Genomic DNA, 22,500 nt, shown 5'->3' with positions numbered 1-22,500 from the left:
CAGTGGGTTTTATTCTGTAACAATTATACATTTTCCCCATTACATTATAAAATATTTTGTCCAGAAAAATTATATTTTCTTCCATAAAGAAATATAAGGCTATTAATCAACCATCACAACAAACCCCTCATACATCAACACCAAAACAAAACAAATATTTAATTATAAATCTTTAACACTTCAAATATATACTGGCACAGGTCAATTACTTGGTTTTCTTCTCCAAACAGTGCGTCTATGTTCGTATAATTAAGATTACTAAATTTCTGCCTCTTCGATCGTGACATTGTACATTCAATTAGGACATGCACTTCATTCTGTACTGGATGAAGTACTATTAAACATTTTTAAAACAACCAGCTTTTAAGTAATTTGTGCATTATTTTCTGTTCGTACGTCATCAAAGAGGTTTTTTTTTTTTTACATTCTGAATGTATTCATAAATTATAAAACATTGAGGAGGGATAATAGTAACACGCAAGCACTTGGTCAAGTCTATCGTGTATCCTTGTACAAATGTATGTGTGTATATACAGTAGAATATACGTAGACAGTAAGTTATATATTATAAATATTATGTATATGTGTAGGTCATGTATATCACGTACTCTTATACATATAAATACATACTATGGAACCATGCAGAAACATACAAATGTGTAGTACGTTCACATGGTGTGGTTAAATGAAGGTTGTGTTGCATGAGAATGAAGTGGGGCTATTTAATCACGAACAGTTGAAACCTACTACACTTTTGTTTATCTAAGCAGAGAAATAAAACTTCCATGTAATGTGCTAAATGTATTAATCTTGTATTAATTAATCCTCTATTCATGTAGATGCGAGTAATCTTAATTTGTTCCTGTTTTGCGCTGTACGAACATGACTGTTGAATTAGCGTGGGACCCCTCTATATACCCAAAGTTAATAGGCCCGTATCACGTTATGGTGGGAAAAGCATCAAACTGATGTCAGTTACATTACAATAAGTTTTCTTCTCAGATCGTACCTTTATATCTTTATAAGCGTCCTGGTTCGTGAAATGAATACAAGTACATCTTTGCTAAACAGTTGATATACAGTTCTTAAAAATCAACTGCACTTGCAACTACACTTGCTGTATCACATTTTCGACTTCTTGTGCAATGGAATATATTTTAATATCCAAAGAAAAGAACGTAAACAAGCCTTCAATAACGTCAGGAATACGTAGGGCAGCAAACTCGCTTAGATTCATTAAGGTTAAACCTTATCTTTTTGTGATTCGCGTGACTTCGTAACTACCCTAAAAATTTCAAAATCTAGAAGGGTTTCCTGCTTTGTTTAATGCTAACGTGGAGGGACCACTAATGCTAATTTTGAATCATTATTAATTTTGTTTGTTCGAGTATTTCCATAAGCCTTTTTATGAGCTACATGTAGTATGTCAAAATTCTTTACAAATCAACAACTACGTTTTATTACCATTAGACTTTAAAACAAATGTGGCCGATCTTCAAATAAGCCTTGAATTCTCTCTGTACCCAATGCAAATAAATAAAACACTTGTAACGGTACGACACTTGAATAAATTTCGTTTGCATTATTACTAGTGTACGTGACCCGTCAAAAATGAGTTAAATATTTAAATAGATATGCACAGACGCGGGCACACAGATTCAATCCTTCCCACCCATCCCTCTGTCCTAACTAAAAACCCCGCTCACCAGGGTATGACTATTCCCTCTTCCCACTTACCCGAAGGACGGGGAGCGTGAAGATATATATATATATATATATATATATATATATATATATATATATATATATATATATATATATATATATATATATATATATAGCCAGATACTTGCCTTTAATTATATAGGAGAAATTATCATCAATATCATTATCAGCATCATCATTATAATCATTATACTCCAAGCTGCTTAAAAACGGAATGCTACTAGTCAAAATGCCCAAATTCTGAAAGCAGCCTAGTACGGAAAAGCTATGAATGAGAAATAAAAAACCTTAAATATTATGAAATAATACCAAATCAGAACAAATAAACTACAGAAAAACGACGAAACGTGGCCAATGTCAATCTACTCAATGGAAAAGCATTTACTCTAGGTTAGAGTTTTTGAAATTTCACCGATGCAACCACGTGACTAAAATCAATTAACTATTAATTAATTACCGTCAGAATGAAACACTATGCATGTTGCATAAGATTATCTTTATAACTGACAATCCTTTGCATTCAGATCTTCTTAAACAGTACCATCCTGCTCGTAATACTACTGTAGGTATGCGGTTTATTCTAATAGTCCTGACTTCTCCATCATACGGCTCAATACTACACAGTATTCTATAAGTCAATTCTTTTTTAGTGAGGCAGATTTGCACCGACTCGCAGGGGTGCCCTTTTAGTTCGGAAAAGTTTCCTGATCGCTGATTGGTTGGACAAGATAATTCTAACTAATCAGATAGCAGGTAACTTTTCCGAGCTAAAAGGGCACCGCTGCGAGTAAGTGCAAATGAGCATCATTAAAAAAAATTGAGTATAGTAGGATTAGGATTATTTCAGCTTTGACCAGATTATGGAATGATCTTCCTAATCAGGCAGTTGAGTAGGTGAAACTTCAAAAGTTCAAACTTGCAGAGAATGTTTTTCTGCAGAACAGGCTGATATTGGTCTCTCTATATAGTTTATATGTGATAAGAGCTATTTTAGTGTCGTTACTGTTCTTGAAATACTTTATAATTCTTGTTCATTAATCCTTTTGTAGATTATCTATAGCTTTATTTCCTTTCCTGACTGGGCTATTTTTCCCAGTTGGAGGCCTTGGACTTATAAAATCCTGCTTTTTCAACTAAGGTTGTATCTCAGCTAATAATAATAATAATAATAATAATAATAATAATAATAATAATAATAATAATAATAATGTCTCAAATTGAGCCTTACGAAAGAGAAAGCAAGGCAGTTGGAATTAAGTACATACTTTGTACTACGCAGTGAATGGTATAGTCAGTAAAGATTTGAAATCTAAGGATGGCCAGAATTATGAAAAAATCATGTTCAGTATAAACAACAAGATAGCTGAATGACAGTGTTAGAGACTGGCGTCCAGAACATGTTCAAGAGATTTAATAAAGTACAACGTTTTGTTCAAAAATCTAACATGAAAATTAGTTGCGGAAGACCAAACAAGAGAACAGCATTTAAAAATAACGTTTAAAAGAAAAAAAAACCTGGGTTAACAGATTGCTGAAATTCTCATACCAATATTTTTGGTAAAGAAGAGGCAAACATGATCATTTTCACCAAATTAAATCTGTAATCAAGAAGGACACCTAGAATGCTAAGTGAGTTCCAACTTACATTTATATAAGCAAAATATTTGCAATTAATATATCCGGAGATGGAATAAGTAGTCCATGACCTGTTTACAACTATACCTTGAATTTCGAAGTTTAACTTTACCACAAATAATTCTAAGCCTGTACTGCTTTTTCTTATAATTCTTTAGCAAGTGACTCATCATCTATGTTTTTGAATTGCAACAGAAAGGGGTTCTATTATGATTAAATTGTATTTATGTTCAGCTGACATATATACTTGCAAACCAACAGATCATAGATGGTTACATTTATTCCAGGTTATATCTGGTCTATTCATTTTAAAGGTTTAAAGGCCACTTATGAATGGCAGAGGCAAGGGACGGTGACATAGCCCTATCAAGCAGGACAATGCCCTAGTGACTGACCATAAACACATATGATCAGCGACCCAGGCACCCACCCCCCAAGCTAGGACCAAGGAGGGCCAGGTAACGGCTGCTGGTGACTCAGCAGATAGACCTATAGGCTCCCCAAAAACCCCATCCTTAGCTCACAAGGATGTTGAGGTTACAACGACCAAAAGAACTAACGAGTTTGAGCGACACTCGAACCCCAGTCTGGCGTTCACCAGTCAGGGACGTTACCTCACCGGCCACCACAAATATTAGCCACCTATATCTCCAAATGAGCCCCATCTGCAATTGTCATTGAATCAAGGTTTTCACTGATACGGTCATTCAGAACCATATAAGGAATACACGTTTCCATTTTTTGACCAAAGTTTCATTTAAAAGAACACCCGAATCATCTTGATAAAACTGTGATCATTTTTAATGTAAAAAGTAATTTAAAACGACATTATAGTCTCCTTCGATTTTGTGTATATAGATATATTTATATATACAAATATATATCTATATATATATATATATATATATATATATATATATATATATATATATATATATTAGTGTATATATATACATACATACATACACTGTATATATATATATATATATATATATATATATATATATATATATATATATATATAATATATATATATATATATTATATATATATATATATATATATATATATATATATATATATATATATATGTATATATGCATATATATGAGTGTGTGTGTGTGTGTGTATTAGCAATATAGAGTGATTTACTTCAAGTATAGTCTCCTTAGTCTTGCTTTCAAATCAAAGAATGATCAAATATTACAATTGGAAGACCAAACTTTTTAAAACACCGAGAGAATCCGTAAATATTAATTCCAAGCGTTTTATCAGGTATCTAAGTACCCTTATTTAAGATTTATTCATTGGATTGCTCAAAAGAAATAAAAAAAAAACTCTCAAACCCCGCCAGTCAGTATAAGAAATAAAGCTTTGAAATTACTGAGGAACACAAAAGAAGCCTTTCTATCAACTTCCTGTACCTCAGCCATGGTGATAAGAAAACAGTAAACTATAGTATCGTCTAATTCTGGATAGCGATAGATGGAACGCAAATAAAATTGGCTATAAGTGACCTTTATGACTTGAATCTCATGACACCCACTTTCATATCAGAACCTATGAGAAGCAGGCAACTCATTCTTAAAATGCATTACCATGCCCTTGCCTGGGAATAGCAACACGTTTCCTGGAAGGAGGAGCTTGGACGAAGGCATTATTTGAGAAACAAATGTCTCTAGATATGATAGAGTGTCATACAGGCAAGAAATAATTAAAAGGTCATTAATATTTCCGTGCAATCCACAAATGTCACCGTACATCAAAATACACTAGTACACGAATAAAAACTGAACGAAAACTCAGAATCAATAAATTCGTTTCGAAAATAAGTAATTCCTCAGAGTAAATGCCGGTTGAGTTAACATGTCAATTATGATCTATTTGTCGCAAAGGTTTTTGGGAAAGGCCTTTCTGTAGGTCGTAGTTTTGGGCATGTCTTAAAGATTAAATTTTATTTGGCACTAGAGGTAAGGACACGACATCCGGATAAGGTTTCATGTGCCGCAGTAGTTAAGGATAATTCCTAATTCAATTCTGTATGCTGTAAAAGACATGGACATAACTCATTGAATAGCTTCCATACCTCACCAACGATATGCTCATGATTTCATCATTAGGTTCTGTATGCCACAAAAGATATGAACACAACCATATAATCAAGATCCATTATTAAGGGAAAGGTAGACGCCCATGTCGTAATTCTTTACTATATGGGACCAAAGGAAACTATATTCCCCCACATCCTGTTCCATACGTATGGCTGGTGACTTGGTGACTGACGTGCAATTTAATGACATTATTCCGAACGATGCCGGAGAAGAAAGCGATAACAATTAAGCAGATTGATGATTTAGTTGAGCATCTGGCGTAACAATTGAAATCACAAACAAAAACAATACTTATGGTTTGATTTTACTTGTAAATCGATGTCAGGGCTAAAATAATAATGATAATATTGTTGTTGAGAATAATAAATAGAAGAAGATAGGAAGTAAAAGTTGTGGAATGATCTTCCTAATCAGGCAGTTGAATAGCAGGAACTTCAAAAGTTCAAACTTGCATTGTATGGCTTAATGTTCAATAGGCTGACATAAGTTTCTTTAGTTTATATATGAAAAATTTATTCTATTGTTGTTATTGTTATTAAAATATTGTGTATTAATTGTTCATGTCTTCTCTTGTAGTTTATTTACTTCCTTTCCTCACTGGGCTATTTTTTTCCTGTTAGAACAATTGGGCTTATAGTACCCTACTTTTCCAATAGGGGTTGTAGGTTAATAATAATAATAATAATAATAATAATAATAATAATAATAATAATAATAATAATAATAATAATAATAATTGAAATCACAAACTGTAAAAACAATACTCAAGGGTTGATTTTATTTGTAAATTGATGTCATGGATAAAATAACATTGATAATATTGTTGTTTAGAATAATTAATAAAAGAAAAAAGCCATAGGATGAAAAAATAGAACGAGAAATGAAGAGAAATGGATAAGAAAATACAATCTACTAAAGAGTTGTAATAGGATTGACCGAGACCGGTTAAATGATTCACTTACATGGATAGATTTATAGGGTCATATGGGCCTATCCTGTGACCAGGGAGGCCATTCAGCACCAATGTGCAGATGGAGGGATAACCTGGCAGTTGCAATAGGAAGTAAAAGTTAAAGAGGATAGACAGAAAGATGGAATAAAGGATGTGAAAACGGAGGTAACGTAGGAGAATGAAAAGTGTGTGACAGTAATCCAACTATCCATATTATTATTATTATTATTATTATTATTATTATTACTATTATTATTATTATTATTATTATTATTATTACATGTTATGCTGCAACCCTAGTTAGAAAAGCAGGGTGTAATAATCCCAAGTGCTTCATCAGCGAAAATAGCCTAATGAGGAAGGAAAATAAGGAAATAAATAAACTACTAGAGAAGTCATGAACAATTAAAATATTCTACGAACAGTAACAGCTTCAAAATAAATCTTTCTTACATAAACTATATAAACTTCAAAATAAAACAAGGGGAAGATAAATAAGATAGAATAGTGTGCCCGAGTGTAACCTCAAGCAAGAGAACTCTAACTCAAGACAGTGGAAGACCATGGTACAGAGGCTATGGCACTACACTAGACTAGAGAACAATGGTTTAATTTTGTAGTGTCCTTCTCCAAGAAGAGCTGCTCATCATAGCTAAAGAGTCTCTCCTACCCATACAAGGAGGAAAATAACCACTGAACAATTACAGTGCAGCACACCTTTTCTCAAATGAAATGGTGCAATCTTATACATAGAAACTAACGTCAAAACACGCCACACAAAGGTCATAACTTCGAAACAGTGCTAATAGCATGGCAACTGATTTCATAACTGTTGAAACATTTGAACATTTTTTTCTCTGAAAATCAGCAGCTCAAAAATTAGTGTACACTCTGAAAATCAGATGCTCAAAATTAGTGTACAATCTGAAAATCAGATGCTCAAAATTAGTGTACACTCTGAAAATCAGATGCTCAAAATTAGTGTACACTCTGAAAATCAGATGCTCAAAATTAGTATACACTCTGAAAATCAGATGCTCAAAATTAGTGTACACTCTGAAAATCAGATGCTCAAAATTAGTGTACACCTAAATTTATTCATAATAAAGTGAACAATATCCAAATTCTCCAGACAATCTGTAATACGCTAGGACACTTCGCTACCTCATTGCAAGAGGGTCGTAACTCCAAATTTGCTAGTTTTGAGTTATATGGTGTACAAGATTGCCGAATTGATTCTGCATCTTTTGGTAAAAGAGTCGTAAATCTAGTTGAATTAGCGGCCGAGAGATGGCACTAAGAAGATTTGTGAAACATGATCAAATGCATAGGACTTAGCAACTTTCAAATGCGTCTCCTGAAAAATCAGGAATTTGGAGTTACGACCCTCTTGCAACGAGGTAGCGACTTGTGCTAACTGGAGTCATTAGGTAAACCACTGAAACAGTTTCAGTATTGGTAAACATATAACCAAAACTAAACAAGGGTTTCTATTTCCCGTGAAATTAGGATTATAATAATTTTTTCCCCAAAATTCCTTGTAAACAGGAGACTATCTGTAGTGATTGATATTTTGCGATAATCTATAACTGTGCATTGACATTTGTAGGTACCTCAGACAAATGAAGCACATGTGTATATGTAACTATAATAAACATTACAAAGATATTCAGTAAATTCTCGAGTAAGAAGACATGAAAAGGAAATCATAACTTAGGGATTCTAAATCAAACATAACCATTTTTGTCAATTAAGCACAATACGGTATATCATGTTAACTGTATTTTCTTTACACTACAAAATGGAGAAAAGTAGTCATGAGGAGTAAATTATACAATCATCATTAAACTTGAACGTCAAAATTAGCGATAATGTAGGCTACCTATATACAGTAGTTAACCCATTGAAAGAAAAGAAGAATTTTCTGGTAATCTCAGTGTTGTCAGGTCAATGAGGACACGGGAGAATGTGGAAGGAATAGGCCAGACTATTCAGTGTACAGTATGTGTAGGCAAAGGGAAAATGAGCCGTAGCTTTATATGGATTAAATGAATCTTTAGTTGGACAGCAAGATGGAAGAAAGAGAGAAGGAATTAAGGTAATCTATCAGACTAAAAGGTGTTCGCAATTATTCCATAAATCTATGAAAGGAACCCTTACTTGGACAGCAAGAAGGAAGAAAGGAATGTTGGAGACTAAAAAGTGTGTGTGACTAATCCATAAATGGATTAAATGAATCCTTAATACAATAATTTCTTTCTAAAATCGGACAAAAGTCATAGCTGCTTGAGCTTAATTAAAAGATCCGATTCCAGCCAGTGAAAACGAGGCCAAATAAAAGGAAGAATTAGCGAGCAATGATGATTCATTAAATCCCTCATAACTGGAAAATTCGCTTCCAAGAAACCGATTCTCTTCTACGTTTGGGGTCGCATTGTGTTGTTTGGGTGCGTTTTCTTCCATGACAACCAAACAAATCTAACTCATTGTGCCACTTCAAAACGTTGGAATAATTAGTTTTCTTTTGAAAAATTACATCATTCCTAGCTCGTGTTGTGTTACGTAAGTTTCCTTTCACGAAATCATATCCAGCTCTGTTGCCCCTAAAAATGGAAAAATCCATTGAAGAAATAAGTTTTCGACAGAAAGACCAGCTTTAACTGGAAAAAAAAACCGTAGAACAACTTAATTATTCAATTAATTATATCCTTCAAAGGTAAGTAAATACATTTCTATAAAATTTCATTGGTTCTAGAAAATATCTACCTAAATAGCATCTGGTTTTTTTACACAAAAACCAGATACTTACATGTGAAATATCTCTTAAGTTTTATTTTTGGATTAACTTTTAAAGATTTTTGTGAAAGAAAAGGCTACTTTTAAAAGGTGGTTTTTGGAAATACTGAAGTAAAAAAAAACACGGATTGACAAAATATTAACCAGTGATCCTGTAATGCTCATGAGCCTATTAAAGATAATGGGAAATCATTATCAAAATACACAAAAACTGGAATAAGTCAGCCGTGCAAATTCCTCCATGTCCTCTTTGAAGGCAGACATGACGGCTACCATATCAGTGAAAGGAATGGGTAATTTGATTGGAATCTCTTACTAAAGGCAAAGAATATTCTTTTCAAGAACATACATAAATCAAGACGCTTACCTAATTACAGAGGGTCTCTTGCTCATAAAGGTAATTTTGGAAACCAATGTATAAATAAAGGGATAGATTTCACTTGGATTTCGTAGAAGGACACAGGAAGGAAATACCGATGCCATAGAGAGTTGGTTAGGTGTTGAGGATGGAGGCTGGTAGGGGGATAGGATAGTGGGAAAATGAAGGAAATGACATCAATATCAACGTTCCGGTTGGTGACTCACAACGATTTATTATTGCGAGGATAGGCCGTATATAAGGTCCCCTTTGCCTGACCAATGCCACAGTTTCCTTCTCGTTCACCAAACAAGAGGATTGTTCGATCAGAGTAAGTACAGGGAGTTGAAAAGCTAAATTATATATTGCGTATGTATAAAATAAGCACACATACTGTTAAAAAATTTCGTGATTTTAATCGGAAATTTTCCGTAAAAATATATTGTTTTCAGCAGTAGGCCTATTTTAGTAAATACAGGCGACTAATGTTTACCCTACTTTGTTATTATCTTTTACGGGTTGGTAACCTATCACTCCTTAAAGTTAATATATCCGTTTTTAAAACTGCAAATGCTTGGCAACATTTATTCCAGGATCTTTACCGTTTTTTTTTTACGGCAAATTTTTAACAGTACAAGGTGGATGGTTATACCTGATCATTTCATGATTTTACGCAGAATTTGCCCATTTCATTATTATCAATTACTAGTTAGATAATGAGTATCAATTTACATTTTAAACTCGAGGCACGTAGTACTTTGAAATCTACTTAAAATTATATTGCCGAAAATGTTTTCAAACGTACAAAAACATTATCTCTATGAAGTTCAATATATCGATCCCTGACCACGTCTTTTTCACATGTTCTACATACAAAATAGTTATAATGAAAATACTTATTACAGCATACATATATATCAAGCAAGAGAACGAAATATCATTAATTTAACTGGGGGTACTTTCGCCTTTTGACTTACATCCATAGTAAAAAATTTAATTTTTCCGTTCCTGGTTTGATACGTAAACATACATCCACACATATATACAAATACTGTATGTTCATACATATAAACTGACATATGTGGTCAAAATATTGCTAACAGTAGTTACTGTAAATGTAGGTTAGCATTTCCTTCCCAACACTGGCTAACAAATAAATACATACATACATGCTCAACGTATTTACAAATATATAACATAGTTTTGCCACTTTCTCAGCAGCTCCCTTCTTAGGCTGACAACATGTTGATGTTACCCGTCGCCCTGTTTTCCCTGCTGATAGGATCCGCTACGTCAGCAGAGTACTTCTGGGGGAGATGCCCCAGCGCCCCTCCCATGAAGGACTTTGAAATGGATAAGGTAAGGCTTGAATTGATTGTGCTTTTCTTATGTGTTCTATACTTGCATGCTCAGCTAGTTTATGAGCTTGGGGAGATGAAAGGGTGTTTGAAGACACGCTTTGGCAAAGAGGAGCTTCTCGTAAGCTTTTTTGAAGAAGAATACCAATTGGTGAAAAAGATTGAATCCAATTGGAAATTTCGATATAAATGAATATCCAGAAGCTGGGATTTGGTGATTATGGTGGAACGTCAAAAGTGGAGTTTATTTTATAAGTCAAATAAATATATAAAGAAACGTTAATTTAAAAGAATTTGGATGGAGAGAATATCTAAAGAACAATTTGTTGAGAGATGGCATCGAAGAGAGTGATTTCTGCAAAAAAAAAAAAAAAAAAAAAAAAAAAAAAAAGGGGGGGGGAGAGAGGAAGGGGAGGTACCAAAAATTAGCTATGGAAAATAAATGGCCTGTTACGGCAATTATTAGAAATGTTTTCAAGGGAACCGCCTTTCCAAATGTATGGCCAAAGGAGAGATTTTTAAGGAAACAAAGTCAAAAGAAGGATTCTCTTGCTTGAGGGTACACTCGGGCACACTATTCTATATTATTTCACTTCCTCTTGTTTTGTTAAAGTTTTTATAGTTTATATAGAAAATATTTATTTGATGTTACTGATCTTAAAATATCTTATTTTTCTTTGTTTCCTTTCATCATTGGGCTGTTTTTCCTGTTGGAGCCCCAGGGTTTATAGCATCCTGCTTTTCCAATTAGGGTTGTAGCTTAGCAAATAATAATAATAATAATAATAATAATAATAATAATAATAATAATAATAAAATGAATGGCCAAAGGAGGGATTTTCAAGGAAACAAAGTCAAAAGAATTAATCTTAATACTCCTTTGCCTATTATCATTTCATTCTTACTAAAGAACGACCAAAAAAGATAATAACATTTTCGAAGCTTTACAACTTCTTCCCAAACCAATATCATAAAACAATGACTGATCCAACCATCGCTCACCAACAGCTCGTTGGTATATGGTACATAGTCGAGGCCTTCGACAGCGGCGAGAAGTGCATGACATGGAACATTTCTAGGGATGCGACTCCCGACACCTGGAAGGTGGTCGAAGACAAGGAGAACGGGGCCATTCATTCGGCTGGTCTGTCGCACGCCAAGTTTAATTCGGGGACAATTTATCAGCCCGACAAAAACAATCCTGCTAAGATGAAGAGCTACTGGCCCATATCTGGTAAGCGTTTATTCTCTTTAACTATCTATATGTATGTATGTATGTATGTATGTATGAATTATATATATATATATATATATATATATATATATATATATATATATATATATATATATATGTATATTGTTTATATATATATATATATATATATATATATATATATATATATATATATATATATATATATATATAGAGAGAGAGAGAGAGAGAGAGAGAGAGAGAGAGAGAGAGAGAGAGAGAGAGAGAGAGAGAGAGAGAGAGAGAGAGAGAGAGAGAGAGAGAGAGAGAGAGAGATATATATATATATATATATATATATATATATATATGTATGTATATATATAAATATATATATATATATATATATATATATATATATATATATATATATATATATATATATAACGAAATTATTAGGCAAAGTCATGCTTTTACATATACAGTATATCATAAAAAATACCCATATAGATACAAGACCTTTTCCATCCATGCTGCAACCCATAACAGTTGACAAGCAACCATGCGTATAATTAATTACTCAAGTAAACAGTATGATAGGTGCCTCAACCTCTGGCCGCCTCCCTGCAGAGGAGGGTAATCCACGTTCAGATTGAAACTCCGATTTCTCAAACCTATTAAAAATCATTGATATAATAAGTACTTTCCCTCTATCCCATTCCAATCCTCCATTCATGATGCTTTAGTTGATATTATTGGTTTCATAATTCTTGACAATACTACTGTACGCTACCGGTCAAAACAGACGGTTAGATATGGTGCGAGGGGTCGTGGTTAGGAGAGTGGGAGGGGTGGAAATGGTTAAATCTGTGTGAGTGTATGTTCATACCTTATTATTTAGCCGTCATTTTTTATAGGTAGCGGACATTAATAATAATTTCAATATCTTTTTAAATCTGTGTGTGTGTATGTTCATACCTTATTATTTAGTCGTCATTTTTTATAGGTAGCGGACATTAATAATAATTTCAATATCTTTTCTTTCTATTTTGAGTAACAGTAATATTGATTTTGTTATAGTTACGCCTAATTTCTAAATTCATTTTCTATGGAGGGAAACCAAAGAAAACGTAACATTACATGACCCAATCGGTCTGTTGCATATTTTCCACTAAATCTAAATGAACTTTTGGCCACACGAATTATTATTGATACTGCTTGTTTAACAGAGTCTAGAACCAACATCGAATCTCCAAACACAACCCAAGTATTATTTTTCCCATTCTTCACTGACTTTGGATAGATTACATATCCCATACATGGCATAATCCTATTTATCTATTTCTAAGAGTGCTGTTTACGATATCCAAGCAGTAAGGATACCACAATGGAAGACAATTTTTTTTTATTTTACTTGGCGTATGACCACCGCCCACACAGCTACACATATGAACACAGATACACACACTTCTAGAACTACGCACATAGCCTATATATTTACACAAACTTATATATATATATATATATATATATATATATATATATATATATATATATATATATATATATATATATATATATATATACATACATATATATATATATATATATATATATATATATATATATATATATATATATACATACATACATATATATATATATATATATATATACATACATACATATATATATATATATATATATATATATATATATATATATATATATATATATATATATATATATATACTGTATATAATATATATAGATAAAGTGTGTCTACAGTATATATATATATATATATATATATATATATATATATATATATATATATATATATATATATATATATATATATATATATAAAACGGATTTTGAGTGAAATGAAAAATCTATTTTTGGGCTCAGGCCATGTCGTCCTGATGGAAGTTCCTTCTTAGTAGCTTCGTAGGTTATATTTAACTACAGTGATATATCCCAGAGAATTTTACTAAAAGTATCCAGAATTCTAACTCCTGGCACGAGTATCCCTTGTATTATCTTATAGGGATATCGCATAAGATCAGAGGACGTATTCTTGACACGCCATATAGCTATCTAAGCCCCTAATAGCGTTTACGGTTCGAGAGGGGAAAATGACAAGAATTATAGGAGAGCCGTTATTAAGGCAATACTCCTACTCGTATTGTAATTGGGCGCCAGCACGCCGCCGCGTGGCGCCATCTAGTCATTCTTTCGTTCGTAGCGTTCCTGACCGGTGTTTATCCCGTGTTATCTCTCCCTATTTTGGATTGGTTTGCTACGATGATGTCTTCCCAGGCCTCATCTGCCTCTGGAAAGTTAAGTACTATCTTTGAATTGTATAAATGTAAGCTCTTGCCAGTTTTTTCCTCGATATTAGTTCGTAATTAACGTAACAAGAGCTGTTGCCAGCCGGAGGGCGTCTTGGACGCCATCGTTCTTTGCATGTACATTTAGTTAGCCAGAACGACTTTTCCCGGTATTGATCGCTTTAATAACTTTTAGCTATTTAGCAATTTATCTAGGAATTCTTATATTATGCCATTGTTTTCGTGGATTTGGTAAATTTATGACCGAGCCCCAATAGTGCTAGGCTTCCTAGCCTAGGCACCTACATACTTCATGCATGACATAAATTTCCTGGTAAAGTTTTATTGAAGCTCAGGCAATATTTTATACAATTAAGATATTACTGCTTAAAAATTTTCCTCTTCCAAGATATTATACGAGAGTTTCGGTGACCGATTCTCACAGCGCCTAGGCTACCAGCCTAGGGGCTTTAGTATACTTTCATACATGTCCCCAATTGCCCTTGTATCATCTTTTAAGTGGAGACTGACACCTCCTATACCTTTTAAGTCGATACCAATCTCTTTGTGAGATTTAAGAGCAATTCCTCCTCTCTCTGACTAGCCTAGGCTAACCCTAGTTGGCTTTGCCTTGAATTGTATTCTGGCAAATCTTAACTGGGGTGTTCCCGCTTCTTTCTCTCAACCACTGAGTCAGTTTTGAGTTTAGGACGGGACATCAGAGTAGCATGTCTGTGATCAACAGCCGTCCGTCCTGGTGAAATGATTTTCCAAGCCAGGTTAGGCAATATATATATATATATATATATATATATATATATATATATATATATATATATATATATATATAGTGTGTGTACAGTATATATATATATATATATATATATATATATATATATATATATATATATATATATATATATATATATATATATATATATATATATATATATATATATAGTTAGGTCTCCAGTTATTGATATCTAAAAGCTCAAATATTCAATTCTAATTTCCCTTTACCACTTGAATCTTGATATAAACCGGATTATTACACACTTATACATTCGCACGCATGCACACAGACACACACATATATATATACATATATATATATATATATATATATATATATATATATATATATATATATATATATATATATATATATATGTATATGTATATATGTATACTGTATATATATATATATATATATATATATATATATATATATATATATATATATATATATATATATATATATATATGTGCATATATATATATATATATATATATATATATATATATATATATATATATATATATATATACATATATATATCGTGTATATACACACATACACACACACACATATATATCCATCCATCCATATACCAAGGCACTTCCCCCAATTTTGGGGGGTACCCGACACCAACAATGAAACAAGACAAAAAGGGGACCTCTACTCTCTATGTTCCTTCAGCCTAATCAGGGACTCAACCGAGTTCAGCTGGTACTGCTAGGGTGCCACAGCCCAACCTCCCACATTTCCACCACAGATGAAGCTTCATAATGCTGACTCCCCTACTGCTGCTACCTCCGCGGTCATCTAAGGCACCGGAGGAAGCAGCAGGGCCTACTGGAACTGCGTCACAATCGCTCGCCATTCATTCCTATTTCTAGCACACTCTCTGGCCACTCTCACATCTATCCTCCTATCACCCCGAGCTTTCTTAACACCATCCATCCACCCAAACCTTGGCCTTCCTCTTCTACTTCTCCCATCAACTCTTGCATTCATCACCTTCTTTAGCAGACAACCATTTTCCATTCTCTCAACATGGCCAAACCACCTCAACACATTCATATCCACTCTAGCCGCTAACTCATTTCTTACACCCGTTCTCTCCCTCACCACTTCGTTCCTAACCCTATCTACTCGAGATACACCAGCCATACTCCTTAGACACTTCATCTCAAACACATTCAATTTCTGTTTCTCCATCACTTTCATTCCCCACAACTCCGATCCATACATCACAGTTGGTACAATCACTTTCTCATATAGAACTCTCTTTACATTCATGCCCAACCCTCTATTTTTTACTACTCCCTTAACTGCTCCCAACACTTTGCAACCTTCATTCACTCTCTGACGTACATCTGCTTCTACTCCACCATTTGCTGCAACAATAGACCCCAAGTACTTAAACTTATCCACCTCCTCAAGTAACTCTCCATTCAACATGACATTCAACCTTGCACCACCTTCCCTTCTCGTACATCTCATAACCTTACTCTTACCCACATTAACTCTCAACTTCCTTCTCTCACACACCTTTCCAAATTCTGTCACTAGTCCGTCAAGCTTCTCTTCTGTGTCTGCTACCAGTACAGTATCATCCGCAAACAACAACTGATTTACAGTGCCTCCCATTCATGGTCATTCTCGCCTACCAGTTTTAATCCTTGTCCAAGCACTCGAGCATTCACCTCTCTCACCACTCCATCAACATACAAGTTAAACAACCACGGCGACATCACACATCCCTGTCTCAGCCCCACTCTCACTGGAAACCAATCACTCACTTCATTTCCTATTCTAACACATGCTTTACTACCTTTGTACAAACTTTTCACTGCTTGCAACAACCTTCCACCAACTCCATATAACCTCATCACATTCCACATTGCTTCCCTATCAACTCTATCATATGCTTTCTCCAGATCCATAAACGCAACATACACCTTACCTTTTGCTAAATATTTCTCGCATATCTGCCTAACTGTAAAAATCTGATTCATACAACCCCTACCTCTTCTAAAACCACCCTGTACTTCCAAGATTGCATTCTCTGTTTTATCCTTAATCCTATTAATCAATACTCTACCATACACTTTTCCAACTTCACTCAACAAACTAATACCTCTTGAATTACAACACTCATGCACATCTCCCTTACCCTTATATAGTGGTACAATACACGCACAAACCCAATCTACTGGTACCATTGACAACACAAAACACATATTAAACAATCTCACCAACCATTCAAGTACAGTCACACCCCCTTCCTTCAACATCTCAGCTTTCACACCATCCATACTAGATGCTTTTCCTACTCTTGTTTCATCTAGTGCTCTCCTCACTTCATCTATTGTAATCTCTCTCTTATTCTCATCTCCCATCACTGGCACCTCAACACCTGGAACAGCAATTATATCTGCCTCCCTATTATCCTCAACATTCAGCAAACTTTCAAAATATTCCGCCCACCTTTTCCTTGCCTCCTCTCCTTTCAACAACCTTCCATTTCCATCTTTCACTGTCTCTTCAATTCTTGCGCCAGCCTTCCTTACTCTCTTCACTTCTTTCCAAAACTTCTTCTTATTCTCTTCATATGACTGACCCAATCCCTGACCCCACCTCAGGTCAGCTGCCCTCTTTGCCTCACGTACCTTGCGCTTTACTTCCACATTTTTCTCTCTATATTTTTCATACTTCTCTATACTATTACTCTGCAGCCATTCTTCAAAAGCCCTCTTTTTCTCTTCCACTTTTACCTTCACTCCTTCATTCCACCATTCACTGCCCTTCCTCATGCTGCCTCCAACAACCTTCTTGCCACATACATCACTTGCAATCCCAACAAAATTTTCTTTTACACACACACACATATATATATATATATATATATATATATATATATATATATATATATATATATATATATATAGATAGATATATATATATACATATATATATATATACATATATATATATAGTTTTGAACTTAACGATTAACTCTGAGCACTATGGAAACCACGTATGTCACTTATGCAAACAGAAAATCATGGTCTTAAATCAATGTGCATTTTTATAAAAGTAAGCGAAGAGTACTAACATTTTCCTTTTTAGACATATCATTAGAAAACCCGTAAGTATAACGCACACAAAACACAGACAGACAAACACTAAAAGGCCTCAGCCATGTCTTTATTCATGTCTGGGGTTTGGCCAGTTTTCATCACCATGCTGGACACTACGGATTGGTGATGGTGGAAGACTTTCTGATAGCTCAAAGCAAGCAAACCTAGTATGGGTGTCTCAGACTAGTACAGCTCTGTTGATCATAGCAATACAAAAACCCTATCGCCATATATATATATATATATATATATATATATATATATATATATATATATATATATATATATATATATATATATATATATCACTTATAAAGGACACTACAATACATATTATGTAGCAATACATCGCCCAAGATAGACGTAATACATTAAGAGTGGATTCTCTACATAAGTTGTGCTTATGTGTTCGGTATTTCATCTGTTATATTAACACAGACGAAATACCAAGCTATTATTATCATTATTATTATTATTGTTATTGCTTACCAAGCTACTACCCTAGTTGGAAAAGCAGGATGCTATAAGCCTAGAGGCTCCAACAGGGGAATTAGCTCAGTGAGGAAAGGAAACAAGGAAAAATAAACATTTTTAAGTGCAACAATATTAAAAAAAAAATATCACCTTATATGCTATAAAAACTTTAACAAAACAAAAGGAAGAGAAATAAGATGGAACAGTGTGCCCGAGTGTACACTCAAGCAGGAGAACTCTAACCCAAGACAGTGGAAGACCATGGTACAGAGATTATGGTGTTTTTGTAGTGAATTACAGGGCAATGTAACCTAGGAAAAAAACTACTGTTTCTTATAGAAAAATTACGCTCTCTTCAAAACCCCGAGTTCCCACTGAGGGTCCCCCATTATTGGAGGATATAGATGTATATATATTTCTGAAACTATTAATTTGCGACGGGAACGAGTGTCATTTTCGAAGAGAGCGTAATTTTTTCTATAACAAACAGTAGTTGTTTTCCTAGGTTACATTGCCCTGTAATACACTACAATGAAACCGAGATTATGGCACTACCCAAGATTGGAGAACTATGGTTTGATTTTGGAGTGTCCTTCTCCTAGAAGAGCTGCTAAGCGAAACTAAAGGTAGGTTCGGATAGTTAGAGTGTAGCCTACATCTTTTCCATGACAATCCATTTCATAACGAACTATCCTAACTTTCTACACCTAAACACAATCAAAACTTTATATTTCTCCCATACCTTCATAGAAAACGTTCGAGTCACTGAATAGACGATATTTCCGAACTTCCGGTCGAACTTAACCCAACTACTTGGCCTTTCGTGTTGACGTTGTCGGTAGTAGATTATGGTCCATTGGTCTTTCTAAATACACTCAGTGATCATATAAGTAATTTAAAGATATTGTATATATACACAAGGCGTAAAACAAAATCACTTAAAGTCTTTATGAAACTATAATTTGACTCAACCTGGCAGCTTGATAGGTCGTCCATCTTGGGCTACTGTTCAAAATTTGAAATGACCGAACACGAAGAAGCTGACATATCAAAATGAAATTAAAATTGAAATTGCCTATATCGAGGAAACTATCATAACTTATTGACCAGTTTAACGAAGCACGACCCAGTATATATTATTGTAGCCCACGATAAGAGTTGATTTGATATGATTCAAACGGATAACACAACACAACACAATCTAAGGTAACTGTACACGAAACACCCAGGGTTGCCAGGCTTTCTAAATGAGAAAAGGTCAATTTCTAATCAACAGAGGCTTTAAAAGGTCAACCCATTAATAGAAAAAGGTCATAAATATAGTATTTAAGGGCCGGATTTTTTCATATTGCTAAAGGCCAACCTAATTAAATACAAAAGGTCAAATTTGAGTTTTTTTTTGGGCCGGAAAAAAGGCCAAACTGGCAACCCTGCAACACCTTATCCTTGATCCCGCGCATGCGCACCACGTCAGAAGCGTTTTGAAATCGAGTTGGTCCATTTTTCACGGGGGAAAATAATCTCTGCCTGTGTTATAAAAGAGGAAAATTTAATTAAACAACGGCTTGGAATGCTCTGAACATGTCTTTTTGCTATTATAAAAATACATATGTCGTATATTCACTCTTACCAATGACCTTTTATATGTATATATCGGCTACCCACAGTCTGCAGATGACTTCTGCAATGAAAGGAAAATTGGTTTAAGTTTTTCCAGTTGGAACAAATACATTAAGTAAATATGATAAATTGTAAATTAATAACTAATGGGAAAGACGCATGTAATTGATAGCTTACATGGTAAAGCCTAACACAGGCCTAGCCAAGCTACGTTCGCCAATTACGCAAGGGCGCAAGTAAATCTAATAAATTTTATACTTAACATTTATACATAATTACCGACGTTATGCAGAACTCCGAATCCCCCCACTGGTCTCTACCAATGGCTTACTAGTTTTAGGTCAACCGAAGAAACTTTATCCTTCCCTTGTTACTTCTACGTTATATTACACATAGAAAGTACACATGTAGGTTCTGGTTACAGGATTAGGACTCTTGTGATATACTGAACTTAAATCCCGAAACAAATTTTATCAATTAAATAACTTACATGAAAAAAGTGTTTCGCACAGTGACAAACAAGTTTTACGTTTAGATCGATATTATTATTATTATTATTATTATTATTATCATTGTTGTTGTTGTTGTTGTTGTTACCAGCTAAGCTACAACCCTACTTGGAAAAGCAGGATGCTATAAACCCACCGAGGAAAGAAAATTATGAAATAAATATCACTTGTAATACTGATTGCTTGGAAATAAGCATGCAGGGCTTTGAACCAAGTAGGATGAGGTCACTGTGATATATTAGATAAAGGGGAGATTTTGAATACATATCTAACTTTCTTCTTCGTTTCAGGGATAGCTGGAGACACGGAATTCACGGTGCACGATACTGACTACGAGAACTTCGCTTCGGTGTTCGAGTGCCAGAACGTTGGTCTGTTCCATAGAGAGAACGGGCTGATCCTTTCACGGACGCCTGTTTTGAGGATTGACCTTCGGCAGATGGTAAGTCTCTCTCTCTCTCTCTCTCTCTCTCTCTCTCTCTCTCTCTCTCTCTCTCTCTCTCTCTCTCTCTCTCTCTCTCTCTCCTCTCTCTCTATATATATATATATATATATATATATATATATATATATATATATATATATATATATATATATATTCATGATAGAAATAACTGGCGAAATCTAACCGAGGCCCTTTGCGTCAATAGGTGTGGGAAGAGATGATATATACTATATATATATATATATATATATATATATATAATATATATATATATATATATATATATATATATATATATATATATATATATATATATACAATTGACTCATAAGATGAATGCAGCCTGCTTTATTCGCCCTCACTATATCTCCCTTTTAATACTTAAAAATGTACGTCATCTCTCTCTCTCTCTCTCTCTGTCTCTCTCTCTCTCTCTCCTCTCTCTCTGTCTCTCTCTCTCTCTCTCTCTCTCTCTCTCTCTCTCTCTCTCTCTCTCTCTCTCTCTCTCTCGTGTGCACTGGCTGTTCGCTTCATGTATTTCAATACCAGTGTGAACAAAGCTTGTTACGTTTAGTCCATATTTGCGGTCATATCCCCCAGTCGGGCTAAATCCTGCTAGCAATATGGTTTGATTGCTAAATCCACAAAAATGTTGTCCTATATACTATACTAAACTAAAACGGATTTGCCTGTCTCATACCCCAGGCTAGAATTCGCACCCCGGACATCAATGTCGCCTACTACAGGAGAGTCAATCACAGCGGCTGCAAATACAGGAGCGAGTTGGAGAACAACAACTCAACAAAACCAGCTCATGGTACCGGTCCGAGGTACGGAATTGGTCTCAGTGAGGACCAAATCACGGCGGACTCATCGTAGCGTGAAGGCTGAAAGCTCCAAAGGGCGTTGCTTCAGAAGAGGATAAAGGGAAATTTCCAGTAAATGACCTTATATTATATGAATTCCAATAGAATAGCAGCTGAGCCTGTATACGAGGCAATGTAATCAATCTTGTTTAGTTATTTATTTATAACTTTTGCAGTAACATTGCCATTTTATATTTTC

General features: G+C 34.2%; 2 protein-coding genes across 2 annotated transcripts in view; one reads left to right on the top strand and one right to left on the bottom strand.

Annotated features, from left to right (window-relative positions):
• Positions 1 to 20,048, bottom strand: part of LOC137653431 (apolipoprotein D-like) — a 39,311-nt gene extending 19,263 nt beyond the window's left edge. The window contains exon 1 of the mRNA XM_068386814.1: positions 19,604 to 20,048. The gene's annotated coding sequence lies outside the window, so the exon portion shown is untranslated. The remainder of the gene's footprint in view (positions 1 to 19,603) is intronic.
• Positions 10,805 to 22,500, top strand: part of LOC137653430 (apolipoprotein D-like) — an 11,777-nt gene continuing 81 nt past the window's right edge. Inside the window, exons 1-4 of the mRNA XM_068386812.1 lie at positions 10,805 to 10,936; positions 11,944 to 12,169; positions 21,281 to 21,432; positions 22,141 to 22,500. The exon at positions 22,141 to 22,500 is cut by the window's right edge and continues 81 nt beyond it. Of these exons, the coding sequence (XP_068242913.1) occupies positions 10,820 to 10,936; positions 11,944 to 12,169; positions 21,281 to 21,432; positions 22,141 to 22,314 (669 nt within the window). The 5' untranslated portion in view covers positions 10,805 to 10,819 and the 3' untranslated portion in view covers positions 22,315 to 22,500. The remainder of the gene's footprint in view (positions 10,937 to 11,943; positions 12,170 to 21,280; positions 21,433 to 22,140) is intronic.

Source organism: Palaemon carinicauda, chromosome 14 (assembly GCF_036898095.1).
Source record: "Palaemon carinicauda isolate YSFRI2023 chromosome 14, ASM3689809v2, whole genome shotgun sequence".
In the NCBI taxonomy this organism is placed as follows: domain Eukaryota; kingdom Metazoa; phylum Arthropoda; class Malacostraca; order Decapoda; family Palaemonidae; genus Palaemon; species Palaemon carinicauda.
Note: the sequence above shows the minus strand (reverse complement) of the source record. Positions and strands in the feature narration are given on the sequence as shown.